Source organism: Chrysemys picta, chromosome 17, assembly GCF_011386835.1.
Source record: "Chrysemys picta bellii isolate R12L10 chromosome 17, ASM1138683v2, whole genome shotgun sequence".
In the NCBI taxonomy this organism is placed as follows: domain Eukaryota; kingdom Metazoa; phylum Chordata; order Testudines; family Emydidae; genus Chrysemys; species Chrysemys picta.
The window spans coordinates 8,334,312-8,350,549 of NC_088807.1; the positions used below are offsets into that span (position 1 = coordinate 8,334,312).

Genomic DNA, 16,238 nt, shown 5'->3' on the forward strand with positions numbered 1-16,238 from the left:
GAGCTCTGCTTCTAGCAGTGATGGCAGAAGTGGGGTGGGGAAGCTTACTCGCTTGAGGCTGAGTGCAGTGGGAGCCCCAACCCCCAAGGAAGAGGGGGTGCTCTCACACACAGTGCACAGCCTGAATGCAGGAATAGTCTTTATTGGCTTTTATGCTCTATAAAGAAAGCTACAGAAAAATCTATACAAGTGGTTTTGTACATGACTCTGCTTGTCTCACATGCACCCTCACTGTATCTCCCCAGCACCCCTACCCCACACCTTTCTTACACATCCCTTCTCTGCCACAGCAGCACCCTTCTCCTGCCATTGTTTCACTCCAGCCCCCTTCCCCCAACATCCCTCCCTGGAGGCAGGGCAGGCTGGCACAGGCAATGCTGGTGCTTGGAGAGCTGACATGCTTGGCAGCCTGGTCTCCCTCACAGGTCAGTGCCACCCAGCCTTCCCCACGTCTAGACACTGCTTCTCTAACCCAGACAGAGCATTGTCTAACTCACTATCCCCTGTACCCCCCTCTACTGCATTAAGGTGTATTGTGCTCCATGCCTGGAGGCCAGGCCTGAAGCTCTGTATCTGTCAGAGCCCCTCCCCCTTTGACTTGCAGGTCATGCTCTAGACCTGGGGTGGAGTTTGGGCTAGGTGACCCTTGCCCTAGCTGGCCCGGAGCCTCTGGCTCCGGGCCTTGTAGACTTCAATGAGCAGGTCCTTGACATACTGGATCTCTCGCTCAATGGAGTCTGCCTTCTCCTTGAGCTCACGGTTCCTGGCCTCCAGGCCCTGGCACTCATCATCCAGTGCCTCGTACTCAGCCCGCTTCCGCTGCCGGTACCGCAGTGCTGCTGTTTTGTTCTGGTCCCGCTTCTTTTGCTTACGGTCCCCCTTTTGCTGGGGCAAGGCTGGCCTACAGGGGGCTGCTGGCTGCTCCAAGGGGCTTGGCCTGCTGCGCTTGGCTGCTGGGCTACTGGCACACTCCTCCAGCAGGCCCTGGCCAGGGCACTCCCCAGGTACCCCTGCCCCATACAGGCTGAGGAGCTCCAGGCAGCCCGAGTCAAGGGTCTGCAGTGGTGTGGGATTGTCAGAGCCGAAGGGTGGGAAGGATCCTGCTGGCCCGCTCTCCTCCCCGAAGGGGAAGGGGAAGGCAGGCTGGTGTGAAGGTGGTGTGCTGGGGGCCACCTGGTCTAAGCCCAGCCCAGGGGACAGTGACTCCTCCAGGAAGTAGTCCTCCATCTGCTCCAGCTCTTTCTTCAGGAGGGAGGCCATGGCCTCCAGGTCGGGCAGTGGGGGTGAGGGCAGCGATGGGTCCCCCGACTCCATCAGGAGAGAGGAGAAGTCCACCCTCTCCGTCATCCAGTCTGAGAAGCCATCGCCTGTGTGGAGAGAACAGGCTGCATGGGGGAGCCTTGTCAGGAACAGAGCAACACCAAGCATGCTGCCCCCCCTTGGAATGAAGGGAACCTGGCTGCAGCTGGCCTGGAGAAGGGAGGGCTAGGTAGGCAGGTACTGGGCCTAGGCAAGCCCCCTTAGGCTTTACAGCTTGCCTTCTGCTGACCTGGCCTCAGCCTCACCTAGGAGCCAGGTGCCCCATGGGCATTGAGACACCTGAGCAAACATCCTAACCCCTCAGCAACCCCATCTCCATCAATGGGGAAGGGCTGGGATCTCCCAGCCTGGCATATGGGAGGGTTCTAATGTCCTAATGAGGCATCCATGAGGCAAACTCACTGGAGGCAGCACACTCAGTATCCCCCATCTCCCCCCACCCCAGTACTTCCCACTCCTGCCAGTACTATACCTGCCAGCATCATTGCCTCTGTGCCATGGGCATAGTGCCCATCCGTGGCCCCTGGCATGGACTCATAGTGGCCAGGGATCTTGAGGAACTCGGCCCTCCAGGAGAGGGCACTAGCTGGGAGCGGAGTCTTCTCCAGGTCCAGGGACAGCACTGCCAGCATTGACATGGTAGGGCAGGTGCGGGTTCACGCAGGCCGCAGCGCAATAGGGCAAGGGGCCAGAGCGTGATGGGCAGGGGCCGCGATTCCTGCTGGCAAGAATGGTGGCAGGTAAGGAGATGGGGGCAGAGCAGGAAGACCTGTGGGGGAGAGAAGAGAGTGAGCAGGTCCCTGGCATGGGGGAGGGCACCCCTACAGCCATGGCAGGACTCAATCCTTCCCCCCATCTTCTGCACAGCAGCACCCCATAACAGCAAAGGGACAACCCTGTCTCGCTTCCCTCCACTCATCAAACCACATCGCCCTGCCCGGGCTGGGGACGCAGCTTCCCCCCCCCTTCGCACAGGCTCGAGTCCCCCCGGGGCTAGGATACCGCGGGTCAGCCCGCCCCGTCCGCTCTACCCGTGGGGTGGGGAGGAGCGAGTCCATGGGGAGACACCGCCAGGCTGCAGCGTGATCCCAGCAGCGCCCCCCCGTGGGAGCCAACCAGCCCCGACTCCCCGGAGACCCCCTGCGTCATTGGCCGTACTACAGTGCGCGCGCCCCGGGGGGTCCCGGCCCCACCAGAGCCCCTGTGCCCACCGCGGGGCTGTATGCGGGCACGCGCCCCCCCCCCCCCGGAACCGTATGCGAGCGCGGGGCTGTACGCGGGTACGCGACCGCACCGTCCCCCCCTCTTCCCCCCGGGTCCCCGTGCCCACCGCGGGGCTGTAGGCGGGCACACTCCCCTGCCCCCCGGGGACCCTATGCGACCGCGGGGCTGTAGGCGTGCACGCGCCCCGCCCCCACCAGGGTCCCCGTGCCCACCGCGGGGCTGTAGGCGTGCACGCGCCCCCGCCCCCCCAGGGTCCCCGTGCCCACCGCGGGGCTGTAGGCGTGCACGCGCCCCCGCCCCCCCAGGGTTCCCCGTGCCCACCGCGGAGCTGTACGCGGGCACGCGCCCCCGCCCCCCCAGGGTCCCCGTGCCCACCGCGGGGCTGTAGGCGGGCACGCGCCCCCGCCCCCCCAGGGTCCCCGTGCCCACCGCGGGGCTGTAGGCGGGCACGCGCCCCCGCCCCCCCAGGGTCCCCGTGCCCACCGCGGGGCTGTAGGCGGGCACGCGCCCCCGCCCCCCCAGGGTCCCCGTGCCCACCGCGGGGCTGCAGGCGGGCACGCGCCCCCGTCTCCGCACAGGCAGCCCCATGCCCCCGCTGGACCCCCGGGCGCAGCACTCACTCCATGGTGGCGGCGGGGGGTGGCGGCGCGGCGCTGCGCACGCTAGTCCGGGGTCGGGCAGGGCTAGAGAGCCATGGCGCGCGGCGCTGGGTGCTGTGTCTGTGTGTGCGGAGAGAGACGGAGTGAGGGGGCGGCGAGGAGGGGCCGCTATCTATACCGCCTACCCCCCTCAGCCGCATTACAGCCCGTGTCCCTCCGCCCCGCCAGCGGGGCCGTGCATCCACCAGCCCCCTCCCCCAAACCCGGCCCGCCCCCGCGCTGTGCCTCGGGGCTGCGCGGCTCCGGCTCCCCGTCACCCCCTGCAGCGCCCCCGGGGCGGGAGCGAGAGGCCTATTTTGCGGGAGGGGGGCAGGACCCAGCGGGCGGTGACTGGCCCGATTGCAGCAGGGTTGCATCAGCTGTGGGGAGAAGGGGGGCAGCGCTCGCCGCTGATTGGCTGCAGTGCGCCGGGAGCGAGGGAGCGATTGGCTGCAGGGAAAGCTGGGCGGACCTCTCCCCCCCCCTTAAGTGCTAGGTGTTGTCAGACGTCACCTGGGCCAACGTGTCTGTCTGGTCCCCCAACCCCCCCCCTTCCCTTTCCTTCCACCAGTGACCAGCTCTTACTATCCCCCGCTTCCCCGAGCAGCCCCCCAAAGCTCATCTCCCTGAGCAGCCAGTTTGCCCCAGTACCCCCCCCCCCGCCCAGCCCCTGAGCACCCAGTTCCCCTCAGCACCTCTCCGGGGCACCCTGTGCTCTCTGTCCAGCTCCCCCAGCACCACTCCCCAAGCACCCAGCAGGATGCTGGGTGTCTGTCTGGTCCCCCAACCCCCATGATGAACACACTGTACCCCTCTCTGGCTCAGGAGAGTTCTGAGTTGAGGCCAGCATCAGCTCTGTGCTGCCAGGGCCCCTATCCCAGTGGGGAGCAGGGCCTGCTAGCTTTGGGCAACCTTGCCCTGCAGCACTGCCAGGAGCTACCCTGCTCTGTGCTCCTGGCCAGTCAGGTGCAGGGCTGCGGGGGGGACACGACGAGGAGTATCCAGCACTGGATCCCCCTCAGGTCCTGGGCTGCTGAGCTGGGCACACGGCACCGAGCAGCCTGTGACCTGAACCAGGGCATCGTGTTTCCACGCAAATACCAGGCTCATGCCCCCACCAAGGATAGGGCTGGAGCTTGCCTGCATGTCCCACCCCACCCCGGGCTGATTCTGGTCTGTGGACTCTCATGTGTCCAGGGGAGCAAAAGTCCAGCTGAGCTTGCGGTGTGATAACACTGATTAGTGTCAGGAGACGGGGGCAGGGATTAGTGCAAACCATTCTCCTCAGCGCATCCCAGCAGTGTGGGGAGAGCGCAATGGGTGAGCAATGAGGCATGGGATCAGAGCATCAATGGGTGTATGGGAAACTAGACCTAATTGGTGGGCAAAATACCAAGTTCCACCTGCCCCGCCTTGGAGGTCCGCAGGAAAATACTTTGGAGGGATCAAAATGGTGAAGTGTGGTCTGCAAGGAGGGAGTTTCCCTATCCTAGCTGCCCCCCACCCATCTCCTGGGACCCCAGGATCCACCGTGGCACCATTGCATCTTCATCATCCTGATCCCAAGAGACACGTCCTGACTGTGCCCCCACTAACATCATTGCTGGCGTGCCGCAGGCGAAATTCTGACTCCCCACTCGGGATGTGAGAGTTGGGTGCCTGCTGACACCCTCCACCCATCCTGTGTCACTTTTCTTTCCCGCTCCCTTCCGGCTTTTCTCCCCACTGTGGGTTTGTCTCGTTTTATCTTCTAGGGATCGGACTTTCACAGCAGCGACGCCGCCAGCCCAGCTCACTGCGTCTCTTCTCCCCGAAAGGGCCGTTAGTGCCATCTTTGGTATAACCCCTGGGGGAGGGGGTCCCTATGAAAACTCTCTCCTGCTAACGGGAAGGAGAACAGGGGCTGTGGGCACCCTGACAGCCCGACTGGTGCGGTGCTTCCCTTCCCTTCTGCGCTGTATCCTCAGGAACAGGTTAAGCAGGTTGTCAGTGCCCGTTCCGGAGGACCAGGCAAGCCAAGGTCTCTCTGCTCTCACCCCATTTATTCCAATGACACTAACCCACCTCCACCTCATGCCCCCCCCATGCAGGGGGAGGGAATTGGGGGAGCAGAGCAGCCCTGGCCATGCTGCCACCTGCCCAGTCTGGCTCAGACCGGCTTCCCTGGCCCCAAGCTGGCGCCGCGGCCCTTGTCCCCTGGCTCTTTCTACCGTGGATCAATAGCCCAGAGGTCGCTGTGTGGCGCCAGCACAGGAGGGAGCAGGGACATCCATCCCTCCCCCGACTCTTCCCCCCAGCTCCTACCTTACCTCCTGCCCCCGCCTGACTAAGCCTGGTGGTGCCCAGCCCAGAGCGAGGTGCCCGCTGGAGTGGGGGGCAGCCCTGCCAGTGATGAGGGCGGGGGGCAGCTGTTACTGCAGGTGTTGGAGAAGTGAGGCAGTGCGGGGTTGGGCTAGGGGGATTCACACTGCCCCCCCATGAGCAGCAGGGTCAGGCGGTGCCTCCTAAGCAGTGGAGCAGTATGGGGAGGTCTCTTTGGCTCTGTGTCCAGGGCCACCTCTGGGTTTGGTGCCCCCCTCTTCCCCTGCTGGGTCCGGCCTGGTCCCTGTGGGAGAAGACAGGCTGGTATCCCTTAGGGATGGGGTGCGGGGCTGAACTGGAGCTGCAGGGCCAGTCCCACCCCCCAGCTGGCCCTGCTCCCCTCACACCAGGACACGGGAGACAGGTGGGTGCTCACTGGCCCTGGCGTGGAGCCCAGCCAGACTTGACATGGCCCCTGCCCCAGAGCCGCCCCTGCAGCCATGGCAGAAGGAGCCAGTGGTGTGTCTCCTGAGGTGGGGGGTGGGTCATGGAGCTTGGGGAGCCTGCCAACCCCACGCCGCTGTCCTGGGGAACATCCAGGAAGGGGAGAGAATCTGCTGACATGGCTGGGTCTGGGCATCGGGAGAGATGCCCCTGCCTGGCTAAGGCCTGCTTAGGGCTGGGGCAGAGCCAGGGTGGAGCCGGGACAGGGCCAGGTCACTGCTGGGGGCCGGGGCAGGGCTGGGGTCACGGATCCACAGGATCGGTGCTACGCCCCCAACTTTGGAATAGTCTCTTGGAGGAACCCTTTAGTGTGCCAGAACCCCGAGGGGTCTCGCTCTTCTCCCAGGCAGGCCACGGGTCCTCACCATCTCCTAGACTGAACCTCTGGGTTCCAGCCTCCTGCTCTACCCCGCAAGCTCTGCCCAGCACGTCCCACGGCGAGAGCCTTCACCACCTTGCAGGGATTCCTGCACCTCAGCCGGGATTGACAGTGACTCCCGGTGGCATTTTCAGAGCAGTCGGGTTTGTTAGGCTCTGGCATGCAGCACAGGGAGTCCTTGGGGCAGCGCAGAGAGAAGAAGGGTCCAGAGGAGCCCGTTCGGGTCAGCCCCGAGCCCAGCCGAGCTGGGGTAAACGCCATTTTCAGGCTCGGTCTCTTCCTTTGTCAGTTCCCAGGAGAGAGCAAGAGAAGCTTCTTCCAGAGTCCACACCTATCCCTGCTGGCCACCTCCTAGTCTCCTGCTGGGGTCTGTGCCCAGCTTCCCTGTTGAGAGCGTTGAGGATGGACTCACTGGAGCTGGTATCTCTCTGGCCCTGGGCTGACCTGGGTCAGTTTCAGCCCATTCCTTAAGGACTCTTCATTCCAACCAGACAGGGAGATGACTGATACACATGGACACGCAGCCACTCCCCCCCACCCCCTGACTCTGTACTGTCCAGGGGTACACTGGCTAGCCATGCAAAGTATAGGGGAAACTGAGGCACACACTGGCCTCAAAAATACTACAAAAAATTCCCACTTCTTCACAGCTGGGTCATTGCTAGATGTGGGGTTGGGGCAGGGGTAGGGATGATTGCCAGCCATAGAGCAGAGCTCAGGAGGGTAACTGTGGAGGGGTGAGAGCCTGCCCTCTCAGACACAACCCCTGCCCAGCCAGACACTGCCAGTTCCCCACCCACAAGGCATCAACCAGGCCCCAGAGGAGGATATGGCCCTGGCTCTAGCCCCCTCCCCTCCCCGCCACACACATACACACTCTGGTCCCTGCTGAGCAGGACACCTGTCCCTAGGGTGTATTGTGTTGCCAAATAACAGCACCGTATCCACAGCAACCTGCTGGTATCCAAGTGTGAGTTCTGGGTGGGGCAGGTTGCCATGGAGACCTCCCTAGGGGGTTCGAGAGTTAACAGGAGCCTGCTCCCCACCCTTCCCTCCCAGGTGCCATAGGGCCAGCACATCAGGGGCCTGGAGACATCACAAAGAGGGCCCCAGTGACTGCCCCAGCATGCACCAGGCTCACAGCATCTCACCCCCCCCCCCCGACCCCGCCATGGGGGTGGATGGGGGCTAGTGGGTTAGAGCAGGGGACCTGGGAGCCAGGATGCCTGGGGTCTGTTCCCAGCCCTGGGACAGAGTGGGGTCTAGTAGTCAGAGCCAGGAGGGGCTGAGAGCCTGGACCCCTGGGTTCTCCCCCCTGACTGGGGCACTCTAGTTGAGCTGCTGACCAGATAGATTGTGAGCTCTGGTGGGCAGGGGCCGTCTCTTGTGTATCTGTTCTGCCTGTCCCAACAGCAGCACAGAGGAGACCTTCCTCATGGGAATGAAGCCCCCTGTCTTGCTCCCTCCCCCCTCAGATCTAGGGGGACACCTGCCCCCCACCCTCTTCAATGGGGGGCCATCCCCATCAGGGACGGCTCCAGCTTTTTTGCCACCCCAAGCAGAAAAAAAAAAAAAGCCGCGATCAGTGACAGCTCTACCGCGCTGCTTCATTCTTCGGCGGCAATTCAGCGGCCGGTCCTTCCCTCCGAGAGGGACTGAGGGACCCACCACCGAATTGCCGCTGAAGAGCCGGATGTGCCGCTCCTTTCCATTGGCCGCCCCAAGCACCTGCTTCCTGCGCTGGTGCCTGGAGCTGGCCCTGATCCCCCCCCCCCCCAATATGGGCCCCGTGGAGGGATAAATCAAGTGATGGCTCGATCCCAGCTGGCAGTAATGGCCCACCCCTCCGCCCCCCGCCTGGCCTGCTGCAGGGTGGTATCTGGGAGTGGCTCGAAGCACCCGCTCCTGGAGCCCTGCAATGGCATGAAGATGCCGGCTAGTGTCACGCTGGTTCAGGACAGAGCTGGGTACTTCAGTCCCATGGCACCGAGGCTGCCCCACAGCCTCCTGCTGGCTGAGCATTTGGGGCAGGTGCTGGTGCTGGGGGGCAGATGCACACTCACCATCCCCCTTCCCTCCCTCCTGCCAGGCACCAGGTGAGTGAGGGGTGCTGGTCACATGCAAGCACAGGCGATGGAAGTGGGGGGTATTTATGGCCCCTCCCCCAGAGGCCCGTCTCACTCGTTACATCAGGCGGGGCTCACTGCATGCCCTGTCCTTGGGGAGGGGGGGTTACTTGCTGGCCAGCCATTCCCATCGCTCCTGGGTAGGGTGACCAGACAGCAAGTGTGAAAAATCAGGACGGGAGTTGGGGGTAATAGGAGCCTATATAAGAAAAAGACGCAAAAATCGGGACTGTCCCTATAAAATTGGGACATCTGGTCACCCTACTCCTGGGACTCTGGCCACATTGCATCACAGTCCCCCTGGGTTGAACTGGGGCCAGCAGCAATGGAGCTGCCCTGCCCCCACCAATGCCCACCCCTCTGCTGAGCTGTGCCATGTCCCATTGGCACTGTAGCCATAGCAACTGCCACAAACTCCACAGCAGCCCCCACCTGGTTTCCATGGAGGCAGCATCGCCAGGGAGGGTTTGGGGTCAAAAGAGGAGTTGGCAGCGGAGCCTGGGGAGCGAGCCGCAGAGCCCAGCTTGGCACCCCCAACAGCCCAGCTTGGCACCCCCAACAGCACCCGCCAAATGAGATTGCCCCGGCAGAGACACAAGACCACCGCCCGGCTCCACAGCGATCGCCCCCTCATCTGCCGGGCAAGAGTGGTGCTGGGTGACGCATGCCACCTCTGCAGTGTCACGATCTGGGCCCGGGGTAGCCATTTGTGATGGTTAGGGGCCCTGTCACCATCTGCTACCCCGTGAAATCTCCCTTTTAATTCTGGACACAAACACAAGCAGATTTCTCCCACTTAGAACATTTATGACTGTAACAAGGTGATGCTGTCTGGGATCCACCGGGGCTGAGCTATGGCTGGCCTGTAACCAACCAGCCCCTTGGGGATGACCGCTGGAGTGTGCCGGACCACGCTATGGGGCAGGCCTGCAGCCTCCAGGACTCCCAGACTGGGCCTTTGGGTGTTCTCCTGCTGTGTGCAGCCCAGCCAGATATCTGTAGGAGGCTGGTCCTGAGCCCCTCTGTGGCATAACCACTGATCAGTGCCGGCAGTCTGGAATCTGACCGTCCTTGGGTTAGCTGAGGTGAGGGTCCCTGGTGATGGAAGCCAGGGCGTTGCCATGTCCTGCTCCCTGAGCTCTACCCCCCCATCCCCTCCGTCCCAACAGAGCCGCTGCATGTGCCTCCGTGACTCCTGCTCTTATCACGGGCTCCTGTCCGCTCCAGGCCACGGCCTCTGCTGCCAGCCACGCAGCGTTCACATGGCCAGAGCCAGTCCTTGGCTCAGCGGGGCTTCCACTGCCTCTCTGGATCTTCCCTTGGTACGTGCTGATCCCAGCCAGCTCCTGCTGGCTCATTGCTGCCGCCGCGGCCAGTCGTGCCCCCGCCCCGCCACACCAGCCCCCTGCCCCATGAGAAGCACTGGAGCCCTTCTGCACAATCCCCAACCTGGCCTATTGGTCACCAATATCACAGCGGATTCGTGCTTCCCTCACGGGGTAAGGAGAGCAACACTCTGGGCACATTTCAAAAACCAGCATCCAGTTCTCATCCTGAAACCAGATTTAACCCTTCGTTATTCTTCGCTCGTCCAACCAGCGCAGGCCGAGGGGCTCAGGAACGTCTGCGGAAGCCACTGCCCTCACTTGCTGTCGTCCTCGGCTATAACCCGACAATTAGTGGGTTAATTAGCACCAGCGCCGGACAGCCCCCTGCCTACAGCTGCTTTTCCGGGGAGCGGGTTGGTTTGTTTCTTTGGATCCACAAAGGGACTTAGGGGCTGTGATGTTCTGTATCCCCCCAACTTTTGGGCACCGAGAACGTCAGCAGACCAACGATGGGATCCAGGCAGCCTGCGTTGGGGGCCCAGCTCCCGGCTCAACGGATGGGGTTATACAGACACTTGCAGACGGGACCCCGAAAGCCAGCACACCAGGCAGGGAGCCACCTACACCAGCCAATGGACAATGCTGAGCCAAGGGAATGCATGTGTAAGCAGAGTCAGGATGAGCTCTACCCTGACATCTGGTGGTGAATGATGGCGAGTGTGGAAAAGAACTCCAGGGGCTGATCTTGTTTGCATAGGCACACCCACTCGCCTGGCATGAAACAACAGCAACTCAAGGTGGTTACTTTGGCTGGTGTGGGATCCCCAGTTTTCTCTGTTATTGGGGCAGGAAGAATAAAGTTTTGTTACCCTGATTCTGTGAATCAAGGCCAGTGGAACTGTTGTATGACAGAAGGACTGAGTGAGTCCTTCACCATTACCTAAGTAGCACTTGCTTGACAAGGGGCATGGGTTACAAAACCCAGTGAATAGAGAGGATGGGGGCAGGTATTTGTATATGATGGTTTGAAACACCAATTGCATTACCTCCTCTCTCCACTGTTGAATATCAGAGCTAACTTTGATTCTATTAGGAGTCTAGTTACAGACTGCTGAGCTGAATTCACTTTGGGCTAATGGTGCATTATCACTGGGGCTCCCCTACTATGAGCTGAAATTGCTAAGAGCTGAAATCACAGAAGAGCTGAAGTTATTAAGAGCTGAGATCACTGAGGCTGTGTTAACTAGTGGGGGAGCCTGAAGCTATATTGCTAAGCGGCTGGCGGAGCAGCTAGCAGCGTGGAGCCGCGTGGGGATGGTTGGAGCGGAGCTGAGCGACTCACAGGTTGGTGAGCAGAGCGGAGCAGCTGCCAGAGCAGTTCGTGGGATGGCAGGAGCGGCTCACGGGATAGCTGGTGGAGTGGAGCGGCTCCTGGTGAAGGCTGCGGTGGAACCCCACGGAGAGGCAGCCGGTCGGTCGGCCTTGGATCAGTCGGCCTTGGATCACGTAAGGTGCCCCTTAACACCCTGTGTTCCCCACCCCCCTTTGAACTCTGGGGCTGCACTGACCAGGGACAGAGACTTTGGGGGGTTGTTGGACTTTTGGGACTTTGGTGATTCTTGGGTTGCTGGTTTCAAGAACCAACGGGAAAGGACACAGCCCAATTTGCTGGGGTGGGTTTTTTTTGCTCATGGTTTGTGTTATGAATCCTGTTTGTGGTGTTTTTCCAATTTAATGCTGATGTCGTTTACCCCCATGTTATTAAACATTTTCTGTTACACTCAGACTCCGTGCTTGCGAGAGGGGAAGTATTGCCTCTTAGAGGCGCCCGGGGGGGGGGGGTATGTAATTGTCCCAGGTCACTGGGTGGGGGCTCGAGCCGGTTTTGCATTGCGTTATTGAAACAGAACCCCTAGATACAGAGCCCGGCCCTTGTTGCTGCCAACTTAGATGGGCAGAAGGGTTACACATGCCTAAGAAGGCACCCAGCTCTGCTTGTGGCCCATGAGCGGGAACCTCTCTCTGGAGCCAGGCAGCTGAGATGAGGGTGTCTTGTGTGAATGAGTGGGGCGCCTGCCTCGTTCCACACAAAAGGGGCTGAGATAGAGGCTGGATAGCGAAGGAATGAGTCTGTGGGACGTACCGGCCCGTTCCTACATGCCACCCCACTGTCATGGGGAAGGCACTTGTACATACAGCTCAGAGCACTTCCGTGGGTCAGACCCAGTTTACAGGGGTCACGCGCAAACCAACGCAGGTGGCTATTCGAAGCTCAGGCTCATTAAAACAGATCTGTGATCGACGCTGGCCAATGAGAGACTGACATTGCTTGTTAATTTATTGCTTGAATGTGCCATTGCCCAGTCTTTGGCTCTCTCTGATACTGTGATTCAGTTCACAAGGGCAAAGGCGAGAAGAGACCTTGTGAACTGAAGGATTAGGGTTAGCATTCTAACACTGTCACCGACTGTAACACGGATCCAGCCAGTGTTGGTGCACAGTTCAATTCATAATGTTAGCACACTTCAGTTATTCTTAAAATTAAGAAGTTTCTATAAGCTTAGAGGAAACAATTTATTTTTATTTGCTTATACATGGCATGAATCAATACAGATTTAAAGAGCGTAGCATGGAAATTTATCATCTTATATCACAGGGATAAATCATGCATGGAAATCGTGCATCGAAGTCGTGAAACGGGCTACAAATGCCATAAAAATAAGGTATTCAAAAGTTTAACAAATGGAGGGAGGCAGAGGCGAAGATGCTGCTTGCCTGGGGCATCATTTGGTCTCAGGCCAGCCCTGTCTACCCTAGACACCTGGGGAAAAATAAATCCACTCTGGTTGCCCTTAACAGGCAAAATTCCCCTCTTCCCAGTGCCGAGACAAGGAGAACTGCATGGAGGGGGAAGGGAAGGCAACATTAACCTAGGAAAGCAACAATAAATCAACCACATCGTCATAGAAACCGTGTGTAAAGTACCCACCCCATAGTGTCTTGGGCAGTGTCCTTTGCCTCAGTTTCCCCACTTGCCATTATAAGCATCCAATGTCCCTGTGACATTTACGAGGGAGTTTAGAGGGGAAGTGTGATGTTTTGCAAGGGAGTTTAGAGTTCAGTGTGTGTGCGTGGAGGGGGGGGAGGGCTAGATACACATAACATTCTGTAAACTTAAAGCCAAAACCACCCCCTGATAAAAACAAAACAACAAAGGAACAAGCGTCAGGAGTATAAAGATAAAGCAGGCAGAAGTCCAGCAACAGAGTGGGGGCTACCCAGTTTATTGCACCCAATGCAGCATGTATGATTACCTGCCCTATGGGCGGGTGGCGTATGTGTGCATTCGGTGCAAGGAGTTCCTGCCCCTCAGAGATTGTATACGGGCTTTGGAGACCAGAGTTGCTGAACTGGTGGAGCTAAAGGAGACAGAGAGGTACATAGATGAGACTTTCTGGGACACAGTAGAACGGTCCCACCCCTGGTTTGACGGCCTCTGTGCTGTTGAGGAGGATGAAAGTCTCAGGAAAGGAGAACATCCAACTGGAGCAGAGGGAAACGACCCCATAGTTGGGACCCTCCTTCCAGATCATGTTGTGGTATCCTCTCGCACTGAGGTTACCTCTCCGGGGGAGGGAACTCCAGTTATTAGGAAGAGACAGGTATTAGTAATGGGCAATTCGATCATTAGAAACATAGATAGCTGGGTTTGCGATGACCAGGAGAACCGCCTGGTGACTTGCCTGCCTGGTGCGAAGGTTGCGGATCTCTCGAGACACCTAGATAGACTTATGTGTAGTGCTGGGGAGGAGCTGGTGGCCGTGGTACATGTAGGTACCAACGACATAGGGAAGGGTAGGAGAGAGATCCTGGAGGCCAAATTTAGGCTGCTAGGTAAGAGATTGAAGTCCAGGACCTCTATGGTGGCATTCTCTGAAATGCTTCCAGTTCCACACGCAGGGCCAGTTAGACAGGCAGAACTGCAGGGTCTCAATGCATGGATGAGATGATGGTGTAGGGAGGAGGGGTTTAGATTTATTAGGAACTGGGGAAACTTTTGGGAAAGTATACAGGAAGGATAGGCTCCACCTAAACCAAAATGGAACCAGATTGCTGGCACTTAACATTAAAAAGGTCATAGAGCAGTTTTTAAACTAAGGGCTGGGGGAAAGCCAACAGGTGCGGAGGAGCACATGGTTCGGACAGAGACATCCCTTAGGGGAGGATCTATTAATGAAGATTCTCTATGTCCTCATAAGGAGGAGAGGAGGGAAGATGATGAAATACAGGTAGGATCTGATGAGAAGCAGTCAAATGAAAAAAGTTCCATTCAATTACACCATGTACGTAAAAAGTGACAATTTTTTAAAGTCTTTATATACCAATGCTAGAAGTCTAAATAATAAGATGGGTGAACTAGAGCGCCTCGCATTAAATGAGGCTATTGATATAATAGGCATCACAGAAACTTGGTGGAATGAGGATAATCAATGGGACACAAGTATCAGGGGGTAGCCGTGTTAGTCTGTATCTACAAAAACAACAAGGAGTCTGGTGGCACCTTAAAGACTAACAGATTTATTTGGGCATGAGTTTTCGTGAGTAAAAACCTCACTTCTTACTCACGAAAGCTCATGCCCAAATAAATCTGTTAGTCTTTAAGGTGCCACCAGACTCCTTGTTGTTTCAATGGGACACAGTAATTCCAGGGTACAAAATTGGAAGGACAGAACAGGTCATGCTGGTGGGGGAGTGGCACTATATGTAAAAGAAAGCATAGAATCAAATGAAGTAAAAATCGCCATTACAAACATTGACTCTATCTCCCCTTGTAAGTATTCTCACACTTCTTATCAAACTGTCTGTACTGGGCTAGCTTGATTATCACTTCGAAAGTTTTTTTTCTCTTACTTAATTGGCCTCTCAGAGTTGGTAAGACAACTCCCACCTGTTTATGCTCTCTGTATGTCTGTATATATATCTCCTCAATATTTATTCCACTCTGTATGCATCCGAAGAAGTGGGCTGTAGTCCACGAAAGCTTATGCTCTAATAAATTTGTTAGTCTCTAAGGTGCCACAAGTACTCCTGTTCTTTTTGCGGATACAGACTAACACGGCTGCTACTCTGAAAAATGAACCAAACTGTACCATAGAATCTCTATGGATAGTAATTCCATGCTCTAATAATAAGAATATAGCAGTAGGGATATATTACCGACCACCTGACCAGGATGGTGATAGTGACTGTAAAATGCTCAGGAAGATTAGAGAGGCTATTAAAATAAAAAACTCTGTAATAATGGGGGATTTCAATTATCCCCATATTGACTGAATACATGTCATCTCAGGACGTGATGCGGAGATAAAATTTCTTGACACCTTAAATGACTGCTTCTTGGAGCAGCTGGTCCTGGAACCCACCAGAGGAGAGTCAATTCTTGATTTAGTCCTAAGTGGAGCTCAGGATCAGGTCCAAGAGGTGAATATAGTTGGACTGCTTCATAATAGTGACCATAATATAATTAAATTTAACATCCCTGTGGCAGGGAAAACACCACAGCAGCCCAACACTGCAGCATTTAATTTCAGAAAGAGGGACTACACGAAAATGAGGAAGTTAGCTAAACAGAAATTAAAAGGTTCTGTGTCAAAAGTGAAATCTCTGCAAGCTGCATGGAAACTTTTTAAAGACATCATAATAGAGGCTCAACTTAAATGTATACCCCAAATTAAAAAACATAGTAAGAGAACTAAAAAAGGGCCACCATGGCTAACCAACAAAGTAAAAGAAGCAGTGAGAGGCAAAAAGTGGAAGTTAAATCCTAGTGAGGAAAATAGAAAGGAGCATACACTCTGGCAAATGAAGTGTAAAAATATTTTGGAAGACCAAAAAAGAATTTGAAGAACAGCTAGCCAAAGACTCAAAAAGTAATAGCAATTTTTTTTTAAAGTACATCAGAAGCAGGAAGCCTGCTAAACAACCAGTGGGGCCACTGGACGATCGAGATGCTAAAGGAGCACTCAAGGATGATAAGGCCATTGTGGAGAAACTAAATGAATTATTTGTATCGGTCTTCCTGGCAGAGGATGTGAGGGAGATTCCCAAACCTGAGCCATTCTTTTTAGGTGACAAATCTGAGGAACTGTCCCAGACTGAGGTGTCATTAGAGGAGGTTTTGGAACAAATTGATAAACTAAACAGTAATAAGTCACCAGGACCAGATGGTATTCACCCAAGAGTTCTGAAGGAACTCAAATGTGAAATTGCAGGATTATTAACTATAGTCCGTAACCTATCGTTTAAATCAGCTTCTGTACCAAATGACTGGAGGATAGCTAACGTGACGCCAATTTTTAAAAAGGGCTCCAGAGGTGATCCCGGCAATTGCAGGCCAGTAAGCCTGACTTCAGTACCG

The 16,238-nt window shown here is 56.9% G+C and overlaps 1 protein-coding gene across 2 annotated transcripts; it reads right to left on the bottom strand.

The window, feature by feature from the left end:
* Positions 1-126: 126 nt before the first annotated feature.
* On the bottom strand, positions 127-3,460 carry ATF5 (activating transcription factor 5). Of its 2 annotated transcripts, none has more exons than XM_005280759.4 (3): positions 3,165-3,460; positions 1,793-2,089; positions 127-1,367 (listed from the first exon to the last, which is right to left on the bottom strand). In XM_005280759.4, the coding sequence occupies exons 2-3, from the start codon at positions 1,956-1,958 to the stop codon at positions 652-654; spliced, it is 882 nt and encodes a 293-aa protein (XP_005280816.2). In that variant the 5' UTR covers positions 1,959-2,089; positions 3,165-3,460; the 3' UTR covers positions 127-651. The 2 variants fall into 2 exon arrangements, with proteins under 2 accessions (XP_005280816.2, XP_042703056.2); XM_042847122.2 differs by having other exon boundaries at positions 1,793-2,038; positions 3,165-3,362.
* Between the last annotated feature and the right edge of the window lie 12,778 nt (positions 3,461-16,238).

Coding starts and splice junctions, on each gene's coding strand:
- ATF5 (XM_005280759.4), bottom strand. CDS start 1,958: ATGTCAATGCTGGCAGTGCTGTCCCTGGACCTGGAGAAGACTCCGCTC. Junction 1,368..1,792: donor AGAGGCAATGATGCTGGCAG/GTATAGTACTGG, acceptor CTCTCCACACAG/GCGATGGCTTCTCAGACTGG.